The 21,554-nt window shown below is 38.4% G+C and overlaps 1 protein-coding gene across 1 annotated transcript; it reads left to right on the top strand.

The window, feature by feature from the left end:
- Nucleotides 1-515: 515 nt before the first annotated feature.
- LOC306901616 (uncharacterized protein) lies at nucleotides 516-14,653 on the top strand. Its single transcript, XM_079469509.1, has 15 exons — nucleotides 516-823; nucleotides 1,567-1,722; nucleotides 6,161-6,217; nucleotides 6,412-6,452; nucleotides 7,560-7,626; nucleotides 8,064-8,183; nucleotides 8,829-9,001; nucleotides 9,312-9,452; nucleotides 9,574-9,872; nucleotides 10,002-10,140; nucleotides 10,696-11,130; nucleotides 11,751-11,864; nucleotides 12,009-12,146; nucleotides 12,273-12,327; nucleotides 12,418-14,653. Exons 2-15 carry the CDS (start codon nucleotides 1,668-1,670, stop codon nucleotides 12,834-12,836), a joined length of 2,253 nt encoding a protein of 750 aa, XP_079325635.1. The 5' UTR covers nucleotides 516-823; nucleotides 1,567-1,667; the 3' UTR covers nucleotides 12,837-14,653.
- The last annotated feature ends 6,901 nt before the right edge of the window (nucleotides 14,654-21,554 follow it).

Raw genomic sequence — 21,554 nt, 5'->3', positions numbered from 1 at the left:
TCCATGCATACTCGTATATACAGAACAACGAAACACTTTTCGAGTTCATTTTAAACCTCACGTCTTTTTGTACCGCTGGCAATATCAGTGTTTTTCATAGCTGATTTTTTCAATACTCTATGCTAATGCATACAGCACTTCAGTTCAAACTTATGTTTTAGTTTTGATTCGGAGCATTCAAGTTACTGCACACAGTGTAACACTTCACAATGAATACATCCTAATACAAATTTATAAACAGGTAGCATCCATCTGACAGATTGATCCTGGTGTGTCCTCATAATGTGTCACTGAAGGTCACTGTTTTTTACAAGCTCATCCAGCTACCTATGGGGGTCAAGCTTGGACTTTTTACCCCAAAAGAGATGGGGACCACCACTAGTTACCCATCCAGTGTCACCCCAATGAATCTATCCACAGATGCTGGTGTGTGTGCGTCTGCTGTGAGGGTTCTGAGGGGGCAGGGTGTCGGGTGCCCTTTTGATAGCCCAACACAGTTGGCTCAACTTCTCGGTGTGGGGGTAGAGAGAGATAGAGAGCGAACGAGGTGCACAGGCTAAATCTGTGTGGAGGAAAGAAGAAGAAACACAGGGCCCTTTTCTCCCCGGATTCACCTGTAGACGGGAATGAAAAAACATGCGAAAAGGAAGATAAGGAACAAACTTTGTCACGAGTGTTATCGCGATTTAACGCCTCAAGTTCTGCTCTCGTTTTCCACCTCGACTGCAAGAATCTCTCTCTGTCTCTCTCTCTCTCTCTCGCTTCACTTTAATCTCTGTTAAACGTCACTCTGTCAGCCCTCGGGGGAGCTCAGCCTGAATCTGTGAGTATTCCCTTTGCATTCATGTTATTGTGTCTATGCATTTTATGTGGGAATATTTGTGTTTCTTTTGTGAAGGCATATCTGTGTGCGTTTGGCTTTAAAGACTCTGTTTAAAAGACTAACAGCTGAAGATTTTGTGATCTTCAGTGTTCGAAGGGCAATTTGTTGCTTGAGTAGGTCCACTGGGGGACATAAAGTTAACCAAATACAACATTACTCATCTCCTTGTTATACCAAACCTTACTCTGTTTCTTTGGTAAAACACAAAAGTGACTGTCAACCTCAGTCACTATTTACTTTTACTAAATGGAATAAACAAAGATTAGCATCAGTATTTTAAGTTCTATGGGTTTGTTATAACGGAATGTACAAATGCTTTTAATATCCATGAGAGATGCACTTTGACGTTATTGAAATCCAGTTCTTGGCAACATAAATAAAGACAATTATTTGTGTAACTCAAGCCTGTGTGCACGCACTCACTCTCATCTGCTCCAACTGTCCGTTTCATCCTCTGCTGCTCTGGCAAACATTCCTCCCACCAGAATACTTTTAAGAAAAGAATCTGTTCAAGAAATGCTGTTAATTGTCTGTTAGAAAAATAGCTAACTTCTGATTCCTTCTGTCTGTGCAGAGTCATACGTGTTTCTTTTCCCTGCTGCTCTCTGTCTGTGGCTAGAAAAGTACAGGCCAGATGTCCTTTATCTCTTCAGTGACTTCTCTTTTGCTTTCTCTGTCTTAAGGGAGAGAAGGGATTCAAGAAATTACTTTTAATACCCGCCCTGCAGGAGGAAACTACATCTTCAAAAGCTCCATCCCTTCCTCCTCCTCAGATATCTCCATTATGACCTTGCTGGCATCTGAGAGGTCGTTGCTCATCCGCAATAAGTTCCGCTCCGGTAAGTACAGATAACTGGAATGCATTGGAAGATGGACTGGTTTTGTGTTGCTGTTTGTGAGGTCTGGTTGAGTGTGTGCATAGTTGCGGAGTAACTGAGTAGAATTAATGACACAAGTAACTACACTACATCTTTTATATTAAAGGGATACTCCACCCATAAATGAAATTCTGTCATGATTGTTCCAGGCCTGTATACATTTCTTGTTCTGTTGAACACAAAGAAAGATATTTTAAAGAACGTTAGCAACTGAGATTACTGGGGTGGACAAAAAATAGGGGTCAAAACTGTTTGGTTTCCTAAATTCTTCAAAAAATGAATCATTTTTTCTTCCATGCTACTCAATAGTGCCCCAGAAATCTCAACAGGTAACATTCATCCAAATATCTTTCATGGTGTTCAACAGAACAAAGAGATTTATACAGATTTGGAACAACTTGAGAATGATTAGTTCATGACAGAATGTAGATTTTTGGATGGTCTGTCTCTTTAATACTTAAAAAAAATAATTGCAGCTTTTATCATTTATATTGTACATTAGATCTGAGAGTAATAGCGGCGACCCGCTCTGACGACAAATTGAAGCAGAAGAATACAGCTTTGTGTCTTTGGGTCGTACAGGTTGTAGCAGAGGCTGGAAATCAATTGTAAGACGTAGAAAAAAAAGATTCTTGAAAAATCTGACAAAAATATTGTTTACGCTCCACAGTCAATGTAGTGTAATCCGATCAATATGTCTGTTTTAGATTACATCTGCTTTGTAAAATGACACATTCCTGGGTAATTTATTTTTACAAATATCAACAGCACATTTGAAATAATGAAATTATCCATGTTTTTCAACTATCATTGTTAACTAACTGTTAACACAATTACAGATATAAATTGTACAGGTAGTAATTATATAATGTTCTAGTATTAATAGACAAATGATTGAATATAGAATATACAGTAGTACATATAATAAAGAATACTGTTATGAAAATAAGTATTCCCTGCATCCTCAATACATTTCAATATAAATATTTCTTTCTGAGGTTTCATCACTCCTTCCACTGTATATCCATATTGTTCAAACATGGCCAGCAGTTCTGTCCTCATTGAAGGACACGTGGACAGTGGACAGATTGTCTTTGTTGCTTCCCATCTGTGGTTGGAACCCCTTCAAAAGCAGTGCCCTCTCTTCTTGGGTTCCCTACAAACATAATGTTGGCAAACTCCTCAGACGAATGAGCAGTCAGACTCTTTGGTCATGGCAAGATTCTGAAGTCAAAACTGCATTAATAAACGTTTTTCAACTTTATTATGGCAACAGTGCAAATGGTTGGATAATGTTGCTAATCCTTTTATTTTGATTTTAACAAAATCTGTATTTCACATGCCTCAGAGACTACCTGTTTGAGGCATGCTATTGCCAATGCAAAGTAGGTTTTGGATGCCTAGGCTTACGTGCAGAAATGACATAGAGTAACTTTTATGTTTTCAAGCCATATATAGCAGAAACTTCATAGAGTTACTTTTATGTTTTCAAGCCATATATAGCAGAAACTTTATGTGAATTACAAAAATTACCATTGCTTTTGTGGATAAAATGTTCATCTGTTGAAAATATGTTTCATATGTAATGTTTTTCAGGAAAGGTTTCAGAAACGGTTTTTCTTTATATTGTAGAAAATGTAGAAAACTACACTGAGCCTTTATTTCAACGAGAAGGTATATGGATGTTACAAGTTCTTCACGGTGCCACAAAGAGCTAGAAACTCTAGCATAGTGCACAGATAATCTCACAGCATACCTCTTTACTACTGCCTTAATGTATGTAAAGCTGCTTTGCAGCAGGGCAAAATTGTGAAACACTGTGTAAATAATTCAATTGAATAATGGATTGTTATACAGGCTATGAATGTAAAAAGGGCGGCTGTAGAAATGAAAGGGAAAAGACCACTCCAAAGATGTCCGATATAATTTATAACAAATGCATACATTTGGAAAAGGGTTACCATATCCAAGTGTTTGGGGGTCCCGGAAAGCACTGTTGATTCAGTTATCAGGAAGTGGAAGCTTAAAACAAGAACAGTCAGAATGGACAAACAGAATAGAGTAAGATTTTACCATTTAACCGTCACCAAAATCACAAGAAATACAAAAGGTGTCCTCTGTCTTTGCAGTCTTCAAACAGTTTGAAAATCTACAACATTGTTACCCTTAAGAAGCTGAATGACTTTGCACAATATTCCTGATGGAAATTAATAACATACAAAAGGGTCCTTAAACCTAAAGGTATGTTTAAATCAAACATTAAAGGGGTCATATTGCGTGAATACGTGTTTTTCTGTGTCTTTGGTGTGTTATGAGTTGCCCATGCATGTGTTAGACACATAAAATTGCAAAAATTTTAATGTCGGAACAAAAGATAAATTCTTTCTAAAAGCGAACGCTCACCCAGACCTGCCTGAAACGCCTCGTGTAACCACACCCCCACAAATCTATGTCAGTTCGGGGTATGATTTGACTAAGACCGCCCAAATGTATACGCAAGTAAGGTGGGCGTACCTGTCTTGGTGTTCCAAATATGGTAAGAAGCGTTAAATTTCCATTACACGTTTGCAGTATTCAACCAATCACTACGCACTGGTTAACTAGCCAATCATAGCACACCTCGCTTTTCAGAGCGATGAGCTTTGTAAAAAATCTGCGTGTTTCAGAGAGGCGGGGCAAAGAGGAGATACAAACATGCACGGTATGTGGAAAATACAGCGTTTTTTAACCCTTAAATCGTGTATACACATTGCATTACATCTAAAACAAACGATAATATTTGTTTTAGCTTTGTCATATGACCCCGTTGAGCAAATGGCAAACTGCTTTTACACCATAGGCAAAATTATTGATTGCCTTGAAGTATTTCACACCTGTAAGATAGGTGGCGCTGATTGACAAGGCCCGCTTTTTAACGCAACTGACCAGCTGATCAGACCCCGATTTCACCATAGAAAACGTAACAAACCTCCTAGAGCCACAGGCAGAAAAACTGTTTCTCTGCTAGCAGTAAAGATAAGGTGCGATTGTTGTTGGGCTCGTACTTTAAGGAATTGTTCACCTTCAAAATGAACATTTCTTCATCACTTATTTACCCTCTAGTCATTTTAAACCTGCGTAATTTTCTTTCCTCCTCAAAACACAAAAGGAGATATTTTGAAAAATGTGGTAACCAAAATCAGTTAGTCCCCATTTGCTTGCTATTTTATGGACACAAAGCAAGTCAACAGGGACCAAATGTCCATTTTTATAAATATCTTCCTTTGTGTTCTACAGAAGAAAGAAAGTCATACAGGTTTGAAATGACAAGATGGTGTGTAAATAATGACAGAATTTAAATTTTGAATGACTTAAAAGACACTGGGAGTTAAACAGACCTACAGTAGATTTAAAACCACTGTATCATCATTACACAAATAAACATGACATAATGTTTTCATGCCAGCATAAAATTTAAGTTAGAAAATGGACTGGTTATGACTCCTGTTTACTGTAGTAAGCAATATTTTTTATTATCTAAAGAGCCATAGAACCACTTGTAAAAACTCTGTTTTGCATTTTTCTAGTTAGTTTTCAAGTAATCATCATTACTATAAGTTGCCATCGCACATTCACAGAATTTTTAATTCCAGTATTACAATTTGACTCAATAATGTCGTTCTCCTCTTCAGTAAAGTAAAAAGAGGAAGAATTTACTTAGCACAAATGACAGCAAGGAAGGGAGAGGAAGACACACACACACTGAAAGAGAGAGAGAGAGACAGCTGGAAGGGGGATGGGTAGGGTGACAGAAATAGACATTCAGATGGATAAATAGTTACCCCCTTCCTCACGTCTACTCTCAGATCTCAAAACTCAGCACAGAGGTGCATCATGGGAAGAGTCACCATACCTCATGACATGGGAAGAGTCACCATACCTCATGACTTCTCTTACTTGACTTAGCTGTAATTCACTCAACCGTGTGCGTGTGTGTGTGTGTGTGTGTGTGTGTGTGTGTGTGTGTGTGTGTGTGTGTGTGTGTGTGTGTGTGTGTGTGCGGGTGTGTGTGCGGGTGTGTGTGTGCGTGTGTGCATGTGTGCGTGTGTGTGTGACTGCAATCAGTAATTTAACATTTGTGGGTGATATGATTAGTGAATGGCGTATGCCAATCTGGCCACATGCAAGAATAACTTAGTGAATAAGATGTGTTTCTTCCAGTAGATAATTTATGGAAGTTATTTATGATTATTCACAGACACAGACGGATGCAATTTTCTTGGAATGTGATGAACGTGCAGTCATAAAAGTTGTTTGATCCACATAATATAACATGTTATGGTTTTCAGTGTGAGAGCAGTTTTAAAGATGGAGATTTATGAAATGCAAAGTGTATTTTAAAATAAGCTGTTTTTTTCAGTTCTGCAATTGAGAATTCAGAATCGCAGACAGCAAAATGAACTCAATGCAGAGTCTAGTAAGTATTTATTAAATTCTGATCATTACACTTGGCCACCATGAAATTTCTCCTTTATGGGGCTACTTTGATTTACACTTTGAAATTGGACTGCTCTCTTTATGTTATTTCTGTTCTGAATTACCATTTTATTACAGTTTCCACAGTTACATGTCTCCACTCTCTCTTTCTTACTCTCTGTTCTTCTACTGTAGAAACAAAGACTTCTGCCCCTGACAAAGTTGGGGGAAAAGACGTAAGCAATTGCATACTTACCTCTGTGTGACAAAAAAAGTTTATGAAATTGAAACAAGATTAACTTCATACAAGGAGAACTTCCATACTGAATATAAGGTGCTTGCATCTAGTAGCTTCCATCTTCACTCCGGCAGTATTTTCTCTTGATGGTTAAAATACGTTTTTGATGTTGATAATATGTGAAATACTCCCAAATGCCAAAATTGTTCTGTAATTGACATGAGTGGGTCTTCCACCTTTTTAGCAATATTTAATGTTTGTAATTACATGTCTAGTTACTGTTGAAAACTATTAGTATTAGCCGTGAAACACTGTTAGCACAGTTAATTGTGTTGTAGTAAGATAGTAAACAGCAGCTGGTTGAGGGTAATTACTGTCAGGATGAAAAACTCAGTTGTGGAGTATCGGATGCTTATGGGGGACGCCACTATACAAAAGCGTATTACTTCCATACTGGCTTCTGTTCACGATTCCAGCAACTTCACCCCTGTATCTACGCTGTGAGTAATTCAGAAGAACATTCTGCATTCAGGAGGCAAAATTGAAATTGAAATGAAAATATATATATAATTACAAATGAATTAAAATGTAACTTGTATAAAAAGTTCTGAAGGTTTTAAGATTGAAGGATTAAAACAAGCAGATAGATTTGCTTGAAATATAGACAGTACCCAGTTTAACAATTGAATGAGTTTTTCTTGAGCCAGGTCAGAAAAATTCTTAAGTTCCCCAAATGCCATTACTAGATGAACTTGCAAAATGTTATCTCAGTAAATGAGTAGTTGACACTATACCATACATGTGTCTTGTGGTGTGAGAGCAAAAATTCTGAAAACGAACTGTTAACACTATATATTTTATATTACATTTGTATTTGTATATTTATAATATTAATTACTAATGAAGATAAATCTCTCTTTAATGCTAGTTTCTTTCTAGAGTTTTGCATTCACACCATGGGACACATTTATTTGTCAAGTATACCCTCTTTCTTTGTTTTCAGTTTATATTCCTGTGTGGTGTGTCCAATTTAGTTAATGCTGAAAAAGTCAGTCTTTCAAATTAGCGATTTGTGACATTTATTGAACTGATTTTATCATTGCAGCATAAGACAAAGGACGGCACTGCTCAGAAGTCACCCCCTAGTGGCATAACAGCTCAAACTGCACCAGGTGATGCATCATTCACATCCATTGAGTTTCCCAATATTTCCTGACCTTCAATTTGTAAAGACTATCCCAATGCATGTACTGAACGAAACCCTAACCTTAAAGCAGAAATGAGTGGTTTGTCCATTAGCTATTCATGAACCTACTGGTCTCCATTCATCAGACACTCCTTTGTGTTCGCAAGTCATTCAGCTGAAGGTCCTTCAGTAATGCATGTATTATCAGAAGGCCTGAATTGAATTGGATTACACTAACAACAAATTCTTTTGTAAAAAAAATATCCATACAGGCTTTCATATGGCTTAAAAATATATATATTTCCATGCTCTCTATTATAAATCAGAGCAATTGATTTGCCATTCAAATTCCCTATCTTCTAGTTATCTCTCTGAAGTTCTCTCTCTCCCTCAATGTTATTTCTATGTCTCTCTCTCACACAGACAGGGGTTATGGTGCTGCTCACAGGCAGAAGAAGGCTCGCCTGGCTGAGGATCTGAGTGAGAAAATCCAGAGACGGCCTGGAACACTTGAACTCCTGCAGAGGCTGCCTCTAGAGAACAGTGAGTTATTTCAAATAACTTAAAAGATGCCTCACATGAACTCAAACCTCCTCAATACACATAGACAAACAAACACGCGGTTAAATCCACTGACCAAAAAACGCAAGCCGACTTAATGCTGTGACATCTCCTCTGCCCACACTTCCTATTCATCTTCAGGTCATTGTATTGTTTCACAACATAGACTTTACACAGATCAACAGTCTATTGCACAGCAAAGTTTTTGCACATTAACTAAACATTTGTGCTTCCATACCAGTCACTATATCAATGCACAGGTGTAGAGACACCTATCTATAGTACAACCTATTTCGTAGTAAAGTGTTATTCTTTGCTCATGCCAAAAATGTACTTACTGTAAATGATGTACCATTAATTTATTATTTATTTCTAATAATATATAATATTTCATAACACAAGTTTTATAAACATAATTTGTAAATAAATATAATATTTATACCTTCAATACATTGATATTAAAGTTCAAGGTAAAACGAATTTGAAATTCTGAACATTCAAATTTTAGTCATTTAGCAGACATTCATTATATCCTAATACATTACTTCACAGAGTGTGTTAAAACCTATTAAACTCATTTAATATAAGAAAACTAAAAGTTTTTCTTTCCCCTTTCCTTCGCCTCAGCTCCTTCGTTGCCTTCAGATGTCTTTGAAGATGACAACTCCTCTTCCTCTGCATCTCCCGAGCAACTCGGGATGCACCAATCACCTTGCTTCTCATCATCACCTGAGCTAGCCGGTGACCAATCACTGAGTGATGTATCACCTGCTACACCCATCAGCCCAAACAGTGTACAGGTAAAGATGTTTTAGGAGGCATAAAACACAGCAACATTATCGGACTGTGGTTATTGATGCGTATCTTCTTCAGTTTAAAGATTGTATAATAATTTGAATGTAAAAGTCTATGCCAGTCTAAAACACAATGTGGCACTATAAAAATACATGATTGTTTGAGTATCTCAACCAGCTGAATGTAGCAACATCGGTTATAGCATACGTTTTCAAACAAAGGCAAATGTTGTGGTGACTTGTTTAAACTGAGAAAAATAAAGTTGTTGTGAATCTAAATTTGGAATATGGCTGTCAACCTATCTTATAAAAACAGTGTAGGTTGGCGTTGTTCCCGGCAACCGAGTGCATTAGCCAGCCAATGACCATGACAGTATCAGGGTCAAACTGTATATCAACCACTGGGAGACCCAAAGGGATGCACATGCCCTCCCAAACCCCACCAATGCTGCCAAAGGTACAAAATCACAGAGATTGAAAATCTATTTACTTCTCACTCTGTTTCAGCTTTTATTATGTCTCTCATTTCTTGTCATTTCCAAATTGTTTCTTACATTCTATCTTTTTACACCTCCAAGACAGCACAGCCTTCGGCTCCGCCTTCTCATTCCATTCAGGGTGGGTCCTTAACCTCATCCCGCCCACCTCGCCCACGAAAGCCTCGTGATTCAAAACCCAAAATGAGGAAGTTGAAATACCATCAGTACATTCCACCTGATCAAAGGGGTGGGACCGGAGTTGGGAACACTTTGCAAAAGAATAACAACAGTCAAACTCCACTCAGTGATCCTTCTTATTCACAACTTATGCAACAACAGCAGGTGTTCCTACAACTGCAAATACTTAACCAGCAAAAACAGCTCACTGTGACAAACAGGTAAATAAAAAAAACGCCCATAACGCAATAAATAAATAAAAACAATAATGTTTACATACTCTGTGTCCAAAACAATGTCCAAAAGTCAGATTAAGAAATATTCACAAAGATTTATTACATTTCCAATAGTGAGAATCAGGCAAAGCTTTCTGGAACCACACCTCAAAGCTCACCTCAGTCTGGAACATCATCAACAAGCCCCTCAACCCCTGATACAAGTCCCATCCACCAGGCTGAGTTACTCCCAAATAACCTTGATGACCTAACAGTAAGATTTCACTATGATAAAATAAATCTTTCTCAAAGATTGAGCACAACTTTGTAGAGAACATTTAAAGGTCCGGTTGAACGTGCAGTTTTTGCCAATCTCATATTAATCTTGAGTTCCTATAGAGCAGTATTGCATACTTCGTATCTTCGAAGAGATCACATGATCACATTTATAAAAGATAGATACAGCTGTAGGAATATTTCCGAAAACAGATGATCATCCTGGGAACCTAAATCAGGAGCACACAATACATGGCAACACTCGGCGGTTGACGCCTGGGCGGGCTTTATCTTTCACCTATCCGTGGAGTGTGCTTTTATGGGAGAATTGCCCAATAAGTGACCAAGAAAAGTAACGGTTTTTCATGTTGGAAAAAAAACTTTACGAAATCTATACGAACGTTGGGGGAGTGTAACGAGCACAGAAATACTACGTAACATGTCCAACTCGTTTTTTTGACAAGTTGACCATGTAAAGCATGAGAAGCCAGCAAGGTTTAACATTGTAAAGAAGTCATGAAACAGCATTAATCCCCCCTTTATTATTTAATAGGTTTCGGTACTCCGTCAGCAGTTGAGAAAACGTGGACTGCCTGTTTCTGGCACCAAACCTGCGCTGCTGGAGAGACTCCGCCCTTTCCAAATGCCTCGCCCCACATTAACTCCTGCTCCACTTTCCCAGCTTGGTGCCACACTAAAACCATCTCACCCGGACAGCCTAAGCATGATCCCCAACAGTGTAGACACCTCCGCAAGCCCGACTCAGATGTACATCCATCCCTCGGGTTTAGCAGAACAAATCTTGGCTAGTGATAGTTACCTCACTTCTTCTTCTGCTGGCTCAAGCCCCAGCTTACATACATCTTCCTCTCCAATGCCCTCGGGTGCCACGTGGAGGCCAGGCCAGGCAGTCGATGAGCTTAATGTGGAGCTAGAAATGCGAGAGAGGATGAGGAGCAGACAAAGAGAAAGCCCAGAAGACACTCAGGTAAATAGCTTTGGGCAACACGAGTTTAAGTTTGCGTTAAACTTTACAACTTGCTGAAAAATGCAATCGACCATAAAACCTTTGCATAAAAATTGCATTAAAGGTCCAGTGTATAAAAAATTTAGTGGCATCAGGCAGTGAGGTTGTTGAATGAAACCCCTTTCTTTCTAAGCACTGCAGTGGCTGACACAGAACTAAGATGTCATCATGTTTTTGCCTCCTTGCCAAAAGAGATAACACATTTACGAAACGCGCTCTGTATAGCAGTTTGTCCATTTAGGGGCTACTGTAGAATCAACATTGTGAATTTCATGCAAGGGGACCCACGGTGTATATAGATAGAAATCTATAAGCTCATTCTAATTAAATTAAAACATAACACTTCAATGTGTAATGTCTTTATACACTTCTGAAGATATAGTTATTTATATTATATTGCATTTCTGTCAGATCCTCCAAAAGATTACACATTGGACCTTTTAGGTATTTGAATGAGCTATAATTTGTTGCATTTTATTTTATTTTCTATCTGCTATATTGTGCTTCTGTTTCACTTTTAATTTGTTGTAAATTTATTTAGTCATAACCACTTCAAAAATACTTTTTTATTCCTTCTCCAGCTATGTGGTAGTTCCCTGCATCCATTCCTGCAACAGGATTCAGGATGCAGTAGAGGAACACCAGACACAGGTGGACAGGAAATGCACTTTGCGTACTGCAGTGGAAATGGGAAAGTAAGTGCTTCAGGCATTTCGCAAGATAGTATATTGCAACACACCAGCAAAACTCTTCTACAAGCAGTTGAGAGCTATGCTAGCCCAAAAAGCATGCATGCCATTGAGCTTAATAGCATTCCTATGATTTATATCTAATATTAGGTAAACTGCTGTCAGCTCTGCGAAGGGATCGGTCGAGACTTTGAATTGCCCATGCAAATCACAGCTAGTCCAGCACAAGCCTTACCAACCATTCGCAGTTTAGAGGAGGAGCTCCAGGAGGCTATTCAAAGAGTGCAGGTGTGTGTATTTGGGTGTGTGTGTGCTGTCTGCTCTTCATGCCACTATTGATGTATTGAGTGCTGTCCTTCAACAGTGGGAACTAAGTGTTCGACTTTCTGTCTGCTCTTTCTTTCACCATGCAAGATGGACCCTACTCAATCCATAGATGACATTCTGGAAGATTCTATTGGTTGTACAGGTAAAGAAAATGTGTAACCCATGAACATTTTGACATGCCAAATAGGTTTCTCCAACATTTCAAAAGCAATTTCAACATCTTATCTTTCAGATAACACTTCTACCATCACAGATCTCCAATCAATCACTCCTGTCCTTTCAGGCTCCTCCCCTGTCCCGCAGCTCGACCATTCACAGTCCGCCAAATGTCAAAAAGATGACAACTTCCTTTCCTCTCCTCTGTGCTCCTCGCTTCTTCTGGAGCTTCCTCCTTCACCTAGCAACGTTCCACCCCTTGCTTCAACCCCAGCACCGCTTCCTCCTCCTCCTATCTGCACCACTCCACCATCCAAATCCAGAAAGAGAAGGTCAGAGGTTCCCGCTTTTGACCCTGCCGATTGGCTAGAGTCTTTAACCTCTGGCCTACACCCGCCCACACCCCCCACTGCTCCATTTGTGGAGAGCGACTTTGGCCTTGACTCAGACCTTAATGTCAACAGAGTGCTCGACCTGATGGTGGAGCAGTGGTGAGGAAAGGGCTAAATTTGCAACCTATGTGCGTATGTCTAATTGGATGCATGATTGGAAATTAACCACCTTTCAAAAAGCGCACCCCAGAGAGGTGACCCCCATATCCTCTCGTTCACTCTTCCATTTCTGCATCCATCCATCTCTGTCAACCGATGTGACCAAACAGACCTGACTGGTGATGACTGCTAAGCTCTACTCCACGCAATGTCGAGAGAAAGAGACGAGAGAGAAATATAGAGGGAAAGATGCTTTGGTACCTTGTTCAGAAAGACCCACAAATCTTTGAGCATGTGCACATACACCACACTTTCACTATGACTTGTATTTTTATAAAAGCTTACAAACCAAAAATAAACACAAAAAAGCGGGTTTCCCGGCTGGTTTGCCTCTTGCCTCGGTGCCAGACAAAGTGTCGGCATGTGGCAACCACGTGGAGCAGCGGGAGCATCAAACAATCTGTTTGTTTTTGTAGGGAAGTGTATGCGCTCCCTGCGTGTGTGACTACGCTTTCATTGGCTGCTTTAACACTGTGTTGTTTGTGTTGGCATCTTTCAATGCAACATAATTCAGGTGCCTAAAGCACCCAAATGCACTTGTTTCGGTTTATACTGGTTCACATTTTTTCCTTCCATTACTTTTAGTTACACAATGTTAGCATCACGTGATATTCAGCTTAATCTAAACTACTGGCGCTGGTGGTAACTGAAAAGCATTGGCTCCTCTAAACATTTGAGGACTACCTTTAGGCACCAATTGTGCAAACAAATACTGGTCTAAGGCCAACACTAAATGTAATTAAGTAGAACATTTTTAAGTGTTTTGACCAGGTTTATCTCACCTATCCAAACAGTGTGTACGAGTAAGTAGTGATCTTTCAATCCTTACTGTTAAAAGTTTCTTAATGGGACCCATACAACACCATTGCTGTTTACATGGATTAGAATTTGTGTCTGCCCGTTGTTGGTTTACTTCTCTGAACAAGTATTAAATGTATCCAAGAAAGATGCAACAAATCTCCAGAATGTTGTGAAAACGTGAAACTCTTTTTTCTGTCCCAGTCTTATATGTGAAAGTTATTGTGCTAGGACAATGTGTTTGATAATCAAAGACATTGTCCAGAGTTCAGTATGCAGTCAAGTGTTGGAGAATCACAGCATTTGTGCAGCTGGACCTTTAAGGCTCTCAAATGAGCTGGACTTAAGTCCTTAGAAAGTGTTTTTTTGTATTTTATTTTAATGTCACCCCACAGCACACAACTATTGTTACTTTTAAGTTACATGTTGTGTTAAAGTAAAAAAATGACCAACCAAACAAAAGGCAACTTAATATATTCATGCAGATATGTTCATTGATATACAGTATTTATTAAATAATTTATTGTAACTCTGTCATCCATTCACATTAAAGCCATATTGTAAACTTAAAAAAGTTAAATTAAAGTCTTAATTGATTTTCCCAACCGTATTTGTCTTTTTTGATCAGTATTCTTCCTATGAAAGCATTATTCTCAGATGAATGGAATTTTAAGTTTTCTTGGTTATCAAGCTTGGCACACTGTAGAAATGACAGATGTTTCTTGAAAGTAACATCATTGTATTTTTATTGCTCAAAGTGGTCAGGGTGAGTGTTAAACTAAATCTAAAATGTCCCTTGGCAAACTCTCAGTGAATAATTTATCAGCTATGGTGTAGCGTCAGCAATAAAGTGGCACCTATATCCGTTTATCTACTCGTTTCCTTTATCTATCAGCTGAGCAATTGCCCTCCGTTCTATGAAATTCCTTAATTTCCAATAAAATCTACATTTGTGGAGTGTTGGAACGTAGTGGGAGCTTAGTTATTTCTTTGTCTACACACAGAAAAAAAATGGTTCTTCACCGGTTCTTCACCGGTTCTTCGGGATGATTGAGGTGCTATATAGCACCACTACTGTATAAAGAACCAGTTAAGCACCTGTATGGTTCTTCAGCGGTTCTTCATTGGTTCTTTGGGGTTGTTAAGGTGATATATAGCACCACTGCCGTACAAGTAAACCGTTAACCCCTCAGTATATAGTTATTTAGGATCTCAACTCTCTCTTAGTCTCTTTAGTTGGGGAAAGGATTGAAAACAACATAAACAACAAGATAATTCTGGGATGTGAGAGCTGTTAGTTGTAGCTTAAATTATGTGGAAGGAGAAAGGAGGATGAGAGAAAGCTAAAACATGGTGAACGGCTTTAGTCTTTGAATGAATGTAAATGGATAAGACACTTCACATGGGTGTGCGAAGTCACAGAAATTATATCACAAACTCAATTTTTGGGCTATTGCCTTTTTCTCATATATTAACTTTGCTTTGTGTTATTTAGTGAAATATTATATATGAATTTTTTGTGATTTAAGCTTATATAATGACCTTTCTGTTGGAAACTGCATTCAAGTAGACTACTAATTTCCAATGTCTTTAGTGTATCACATATTGGGTGAAAAGCAAAATATAATAAATTATAAATAGGCAATATTCAGATAGATTATCAAAAGCATTCTCAATATTCTCAATAACTATAGTCTTGATATTAGACATAATACAACAATGGTTATGTGTCCTGCCCACAAAAATGAGTTGGAAGTGTTTTTTATCACACCATTGTTTTAAATTATATCTTACATATATAGTTACATTTCATTTATAAAAGGTTTAGACCGTACCATCTTTAATCTTATTTACATAGATTATAAAATCCCACCATGAACAAGAATTTAAATCGCTAAAAACCTGAGCTGGACCTGCTCAGAACTACCTTTGACCAGAGCACGTCACGTAACCTAGCAACCATTCGCCAATCAGGTGGACGCACCATGCAAGCGCGAGTTCAAAGCTTCCTGAGGAGAAAACTTCATCGTTGGACGCGGATTCAGACGGAAAAGAATCAAATATATATCGAGGTGAGTAACAGTGCCACAGAAATAGGCTCTTTACAAAATGTATTCTACAGGCGACATTTTTCATTTGTATTTGCAAACGTAACTTTAACTTATAGCGTTTTGTGACAGAGCCAAACCAACCGCGTAAGGTAACGCTAAATTGCAGATTTAGTTTTCTTTAATATGCGATTACCATCCCATTCACGCTCAAAAACCCCCAACAAAGTCGAACCAGCTGCAATTGCTAGTTTTAAACAAAAAAACGAACCAACCGACAAAGCTCGAGACACATAACGTTAACGTTAACCTCGAGACTAAAAAAACAGGGTTCATTTAACGTAACAGAGATAAGTTTACAAACAGTAAAGTGTAACGAAATATCCTTGGTTTCATAATTACGTGTATATTTTGTGTATCTGTATTTACAGTAAGCGATTCATTGCAAGTGTTAATGAATTGGATTTAAGACATTTAATGGCCTTGTGTTTATTTAACTGAATTACAGTAACTGTTCAGTTCAAATTGTGTTAAACTACTGTTCTAGCAGATATGAGTAATTCAGGTTTTCATGTAGGCATAATAGCAGATAATGTTATAGGCTAACATTCACCTTTATTTTATCTTTCTCTTTAGATTATGACAGACTTCTGTTCAAGTTTGCCAGTGGCTAAAAGATATCGAATTGGGGGAATTCTGTGAAACTTTTTTGGGTAAGGTTCACATATTCTGCAATTGATGTACCAGTGCCCTAACTGCCATGTAAGAACATTCACTTACAACAAACACCTCAGACACCTGCGGTATTTCCATGAAAGTGAGCCACATTTCTTTGTTGTATGTGGACACAGTGGCTGCCTAAAAAGGTACAAAAGAGTAAGTTCTTTACGTATCCATGTTTTTCGGACTCATAAAATCCCAAAGTGTGCCAAGAAAATATCCCCCACATCATTACACCACCACCAGCCTGAACCGTTGATACAAGGCAGGATGGATCCATGCTTTCATGATGTTGACACCAAATTCTGACCCTACCATCCAAATGTCACAGCAGAAATCGAGACTCATCAGACCAGGCAACGTTTTTCCAATCTTCTATTGTCCAATATTGGTGAGCCTGTGCGAATTGTAGCCTCCGTTTCCTGTTCTTAGCTGTCAGGAGTGGCACCCGGTGTGGTCTTCTGCTGCTGTAGCCCATCCGCCTCAAGGTTCGACGTGTTGTGCATTCAGAGATGCTCTTCTGCATACCTTTGTTGTAACGAGTGGTTATTTCAGTTACTGTTGCATTTCTATCAGCTCGAACCAGTCTGGCCATTCTCCTCTGACCTCTGGAATCAACAAGGCATTTTCTCCCACAGAACTGACGCTCACTGGATATTTTCTCTTTTTCGGACCCTTCTCTGTAAACCCTAGAGATGGTTGTGTGTGAAAATCCCCGTAGATCAGCAGTTTCTGAAATACTCAGACCAGCCCGTCTGGCACCAACAGCCATGCCACGTTCAAAGTCACTTAAATCACCTTTCTGCCTGATTCTGACGCTCGGTTTGAACTGCAGCAGATCGTCTTAACCATGTCTACATGCCTAAATGCATTAAGTTGCTGCCATGTGATTGGCTGATTAGAAATGTGCGTTTACGAGCAGTTGGACAGGTGAACATAATAAAGTGGCCGGTGAGTTTAGTATTGTGCCTTATTTAAACATAACATGGCATAGTTGACTGGAACAGGTTATAATGTCATTGATCACTTTAGTATTGACACTTATTTGTTACATTTTATTGACAACCCTCATTTATGACAATTTAACTTCCCTTAATAGGTAGATGCCGGAGAAGATGAACGAAGCATCAAGGAACATCTGTGAGCAATGAAGGTGGAAACTGAGAAGCTTCGACCAAATATAGAGCTCAGAAAAGAAAAGTTGGCACTGATTAAATGCTACCAAAGAAATTTTATGTCCAACTACAGCACAGAGGAGGCTCTCTGTGAGTTCACGTGTTTTAGACTGGCCAAAATAGTAAGTACAGTAGTATATTAATTGGCTCCTTTAATTGAGTTATGGCTATATTTTAATATGCGTCTTTTTTACTTAATCGGAAGCTACTTTGGATTTTGAGAGACCACACATCTGTTGATGTGGACCAACGACTTCTTGCGCAGCTGTCTGTAATGGCACCTCGAGTCCTTGAAGAGTCCCCTGAAAAAGAGATTCAGGCGCAAAATTGAGGACTGTGTAAATGGCAGACTAAAAAAGGTAATTCAATCTGCACTGCTTAGATAGTCTCCCTGCATGTTTCTGTCTGCACAGTAATGAATGTTTAAAAAACTAAACAAGTATTTGGTGAAAGCATCCACCATGTTATGTCAACCTAATGAGGTTATTGTATTTAAAGGTCTACTGTTGGAAGCAGCTATTTTGCTCTTACCTGCACTGTTCAAGGAGGACCCAGGGTTGCTGTTTGAGGTTGAGGTAAGCCATGAACATTTGATTACAGTTTGAAGAACTTATTGCACATTTTTTACATTGAAAACACTGAAATGGAACATTTACACAAGTAGTAAACTTAGTTAGTTATTTACATTCACACTCCACAGAAGTCATCTGCATTGGTTTGGTTCCGATCGGTCGAAAAACCAAGGATTAGTTCGCAAAAGTAGGTTTTTTACATCATCAGCGATAACTCGCAAACCGTTTGCTGGACAGAAGTGGTTCCAGAGGCAAGTTTCCTGTAGCTCAGTGGTAAGAAATAAATTGTATTCTGTATTTATTCTAACTGTATATCCTGCACCTGCTAATTGCACTTCTGGTTAGACCTAAACTACATTTTGTTACACTGTACTTGTATATGTGTAATGACAATAAAGTTGAATCTAATCTAATTTTGTATTGCCTCTGTTTATTCCCTTTATTTAAGCATATATTTTATTTGCTGCTTAAATGCATAAATTTAAAGGTTTTTAAATCTATGGTGTTATGGTGTTTTGATACGATTAAAAAATGTTTTTTAATAAGTGTCATTTATTAAAGCATTTCAACTTGTCTATGGTAGTATCTGGCATTAAAATGAGCCCTACTAGATAAATTAAAACAATATACGACACCTGTTATGGTTCTACCTAGCACCTTTTGATAAATGCTATAACGCTTCTTTATAAGTAGGTGCCATATAGAAGTTCTCCTATGATTATGATCCAGAGAACCATTGTTGGTTCTGTTGAGCACCATTAAGCATAAAGTGCTATATGGCACCTTTAATGGTTCTACATAGCACCATTCGATAAAGGTGCCATATAGCACCATTTAAAATAGGTGCTATATAGCACTAAAAATGGTTCCCCTATGATTACGAGCCAAAGAACCACTTTTAGTGCTATATAGCACCATTTGTTTTTTGTGTGTAGATCAGACCTGAACGGCTAATTATTTGAACAGAAATAGCTTTAAAAACCCAAGAACCTGCTCAAAATTTAAAAGGTGGGAATGAGAAATATAGCTCCGGCATGTGGTGCCGTATGAAAAATCGGCTTCCAAAATTTAAATACACTCAAGAATGATCAGAAGAATTAACAGAAGCTGATTACCGATTCCGTGTTTCTAATAAACACCATTTACACAACCATGCATTATTCATATTTGTTACCTTTTCCAAAGTAGAAGTTCAGCTTCTCTGTGCTTTAATTACTTGAATGTATTAATTAGGTCTCTCCGAATGTTTGACACGGGCTATGAGCTCACTAACACAACATGACAAATTCAATATACACTGATCGAGGAAAATATTGGTGGCAGCTTATAAGGGGCGCTGACATGAGATTATGATTTATTAAAGGTGAGAAAAAGGTGTCCCCTCAAAAATGATTCATGAATATTGTTGCTCCTGTGATACTGGTGGTGTTTTCATTTTCCCTTAATCCAGCATTATTTTTTGTCTTTTATCTTTCTGTTAAAGGTTCACATCCATATTTTATGAAGAAAGATATTATGAAATCTATGATCCATGGATATGTTGTTTTTTGTTTTGTAAACACAGTGGATCTGCGGTGCCATTAAAACATTGTTCTGTTGTAATTCATTTCTTCACCCTCTTGTCATTTCCAAAAATGTATGACTTTCTTTCTTCTGCAATTTTCATTTTGAAGGTGAACAACTTCTTTAAATATGCCTCTGTTTAAGTACAAATGTTTGAGAAGTATTTTTTTTTACGTTGAAAGGTTCTTGAACGCTCAAACTGTGCGGAGATAAGATAACCATCAAACAAGCAGTCTGATCAAACATAAATCAAGCATGCTGAAGTTGACGTTTGCCCCATCTAGCGATTTAACGCTCTACTCATCTGAACGGTTTGTAATGAGTTTCCATGTAATGACTTCTGCTGTCACAGATAACCCGTTTTCTTCCGTTCTGCTGAGCTTTGCTCCTGCTTCATGCAAATGAAAAGCTTAAACTTGTGTTTCATGTGAAAACCTGCCAAATAAAGGAAGAGATGGAGATGACCAAGTCTGTGCGTATTTGCCTTTACATGTGCTTGCGTTTTGCATGTTAATTTTTTCTCCACTGGGATCCATTGTAGGGTAGATCACTAGAAGAAGGTCAGACTACTTGGAACGCATACAACTGACCCTGCTCTTTCACCCCCCTCAGGCGAACGAATGGAAGGAGTGTTTAATTACTTGTTTGGTGCAGCAGAGCATGATCAGATACTTGGTTTTCAAGTGTAGGCTCATAGTTTGTCCTGGTGGCCCTGAATTGGCAAAATACGCACAGTAAAGGCCAGTCCATGTCTTCCTTTATTTCCTGTCGCTCAGTGGTTAAAGCATGGCGCTAGCAATGCTAAGGTCATAGGTTCGATCCAAGGGATTGCACATACTCAGATACAAATTCAACAGTATAATGCAATGTAAGTCGCTTTGGATAAAAGCAACTGCCAAATGAATAAATGTAAATGTAGTTACGTGCATGCTACAAACTAATTGTTTTAACTATATGTGCACCAATGCAAACATTTGAAGGGGGTAGAATCCTGGCAAATAGATGCTGCCCCAATGAAACCCCCTACATTTTTTATATTTTGGGATCAGAGGCAGGATTGTCCAATTGACCTGTTTTTTTCAGAGATGTAAAGACCCATGTTTTCTCTGGTTTCTTACAGAGCATTTCCAATGAAAAAACTAACCTCCTCCACTGTGAATGAAATACAGTGGTAAAATCGAGCCTCATCTGGGCTGAGGTATCAAGCTGTGAATACACAGGCTACGTTCCAAAAGATAAATAGATACATTTAGATATTCATGAGCTCATCATGCATGTATTATGTAAATGAAAACTGCAGCTTTCAAAGGCTCTGGCAGTCTTAGGTCTTGCAACAAACTTGCATTCGCAGAGAAAGTGCAATAATGATTAATCGAGTTTTAAGCAGTGATTGTTTTCAACTGTCCGCAAAATGTGTTTGGGTGTCTGATGGTCAACGGTCTCAATGAGTTTATTTATAAAGCAGCCACTAAACATGAGATAATTGATGGGATAGTAGAAATAACCAGTAAGCACAGTGCTGAGAAAACCAAAGCAATTACACTCCAGCTGAACCCACTGACCCTCAGTCCAATTTTTTAAGACGCAGTGCCGATATTATTCGGGTACTCACTGATACCGATGCCTGTACCATTATTGTTTTTTGGTGAGGTGGCAATTTTCCAAGCACAACACAGTGAAACTAATAAAACTAGAATAGTGTCTTTATTGTGAACAATCCAACAAATTATAAAAAATGACGTGATTTTATGTGCTTGTCACAAACCCTTAAAGTACAAATTTCAGT

This window comes from Barbatula barbatula, assembly GCF_947034865.1.
Source record: "Barbatula barbatula genome assembly, chromosome: 12".
NCBI lineage: Eukaryota > Metazoa > Chordata > Actinopteri > Cypriniformes > Nemacheilidae > Barbatula > Barbatula barbatula.
Note: the sequence above shows the minus strand (reverse complement) of the source record. Positions and strands in the feature narration are given on the sequence as shown.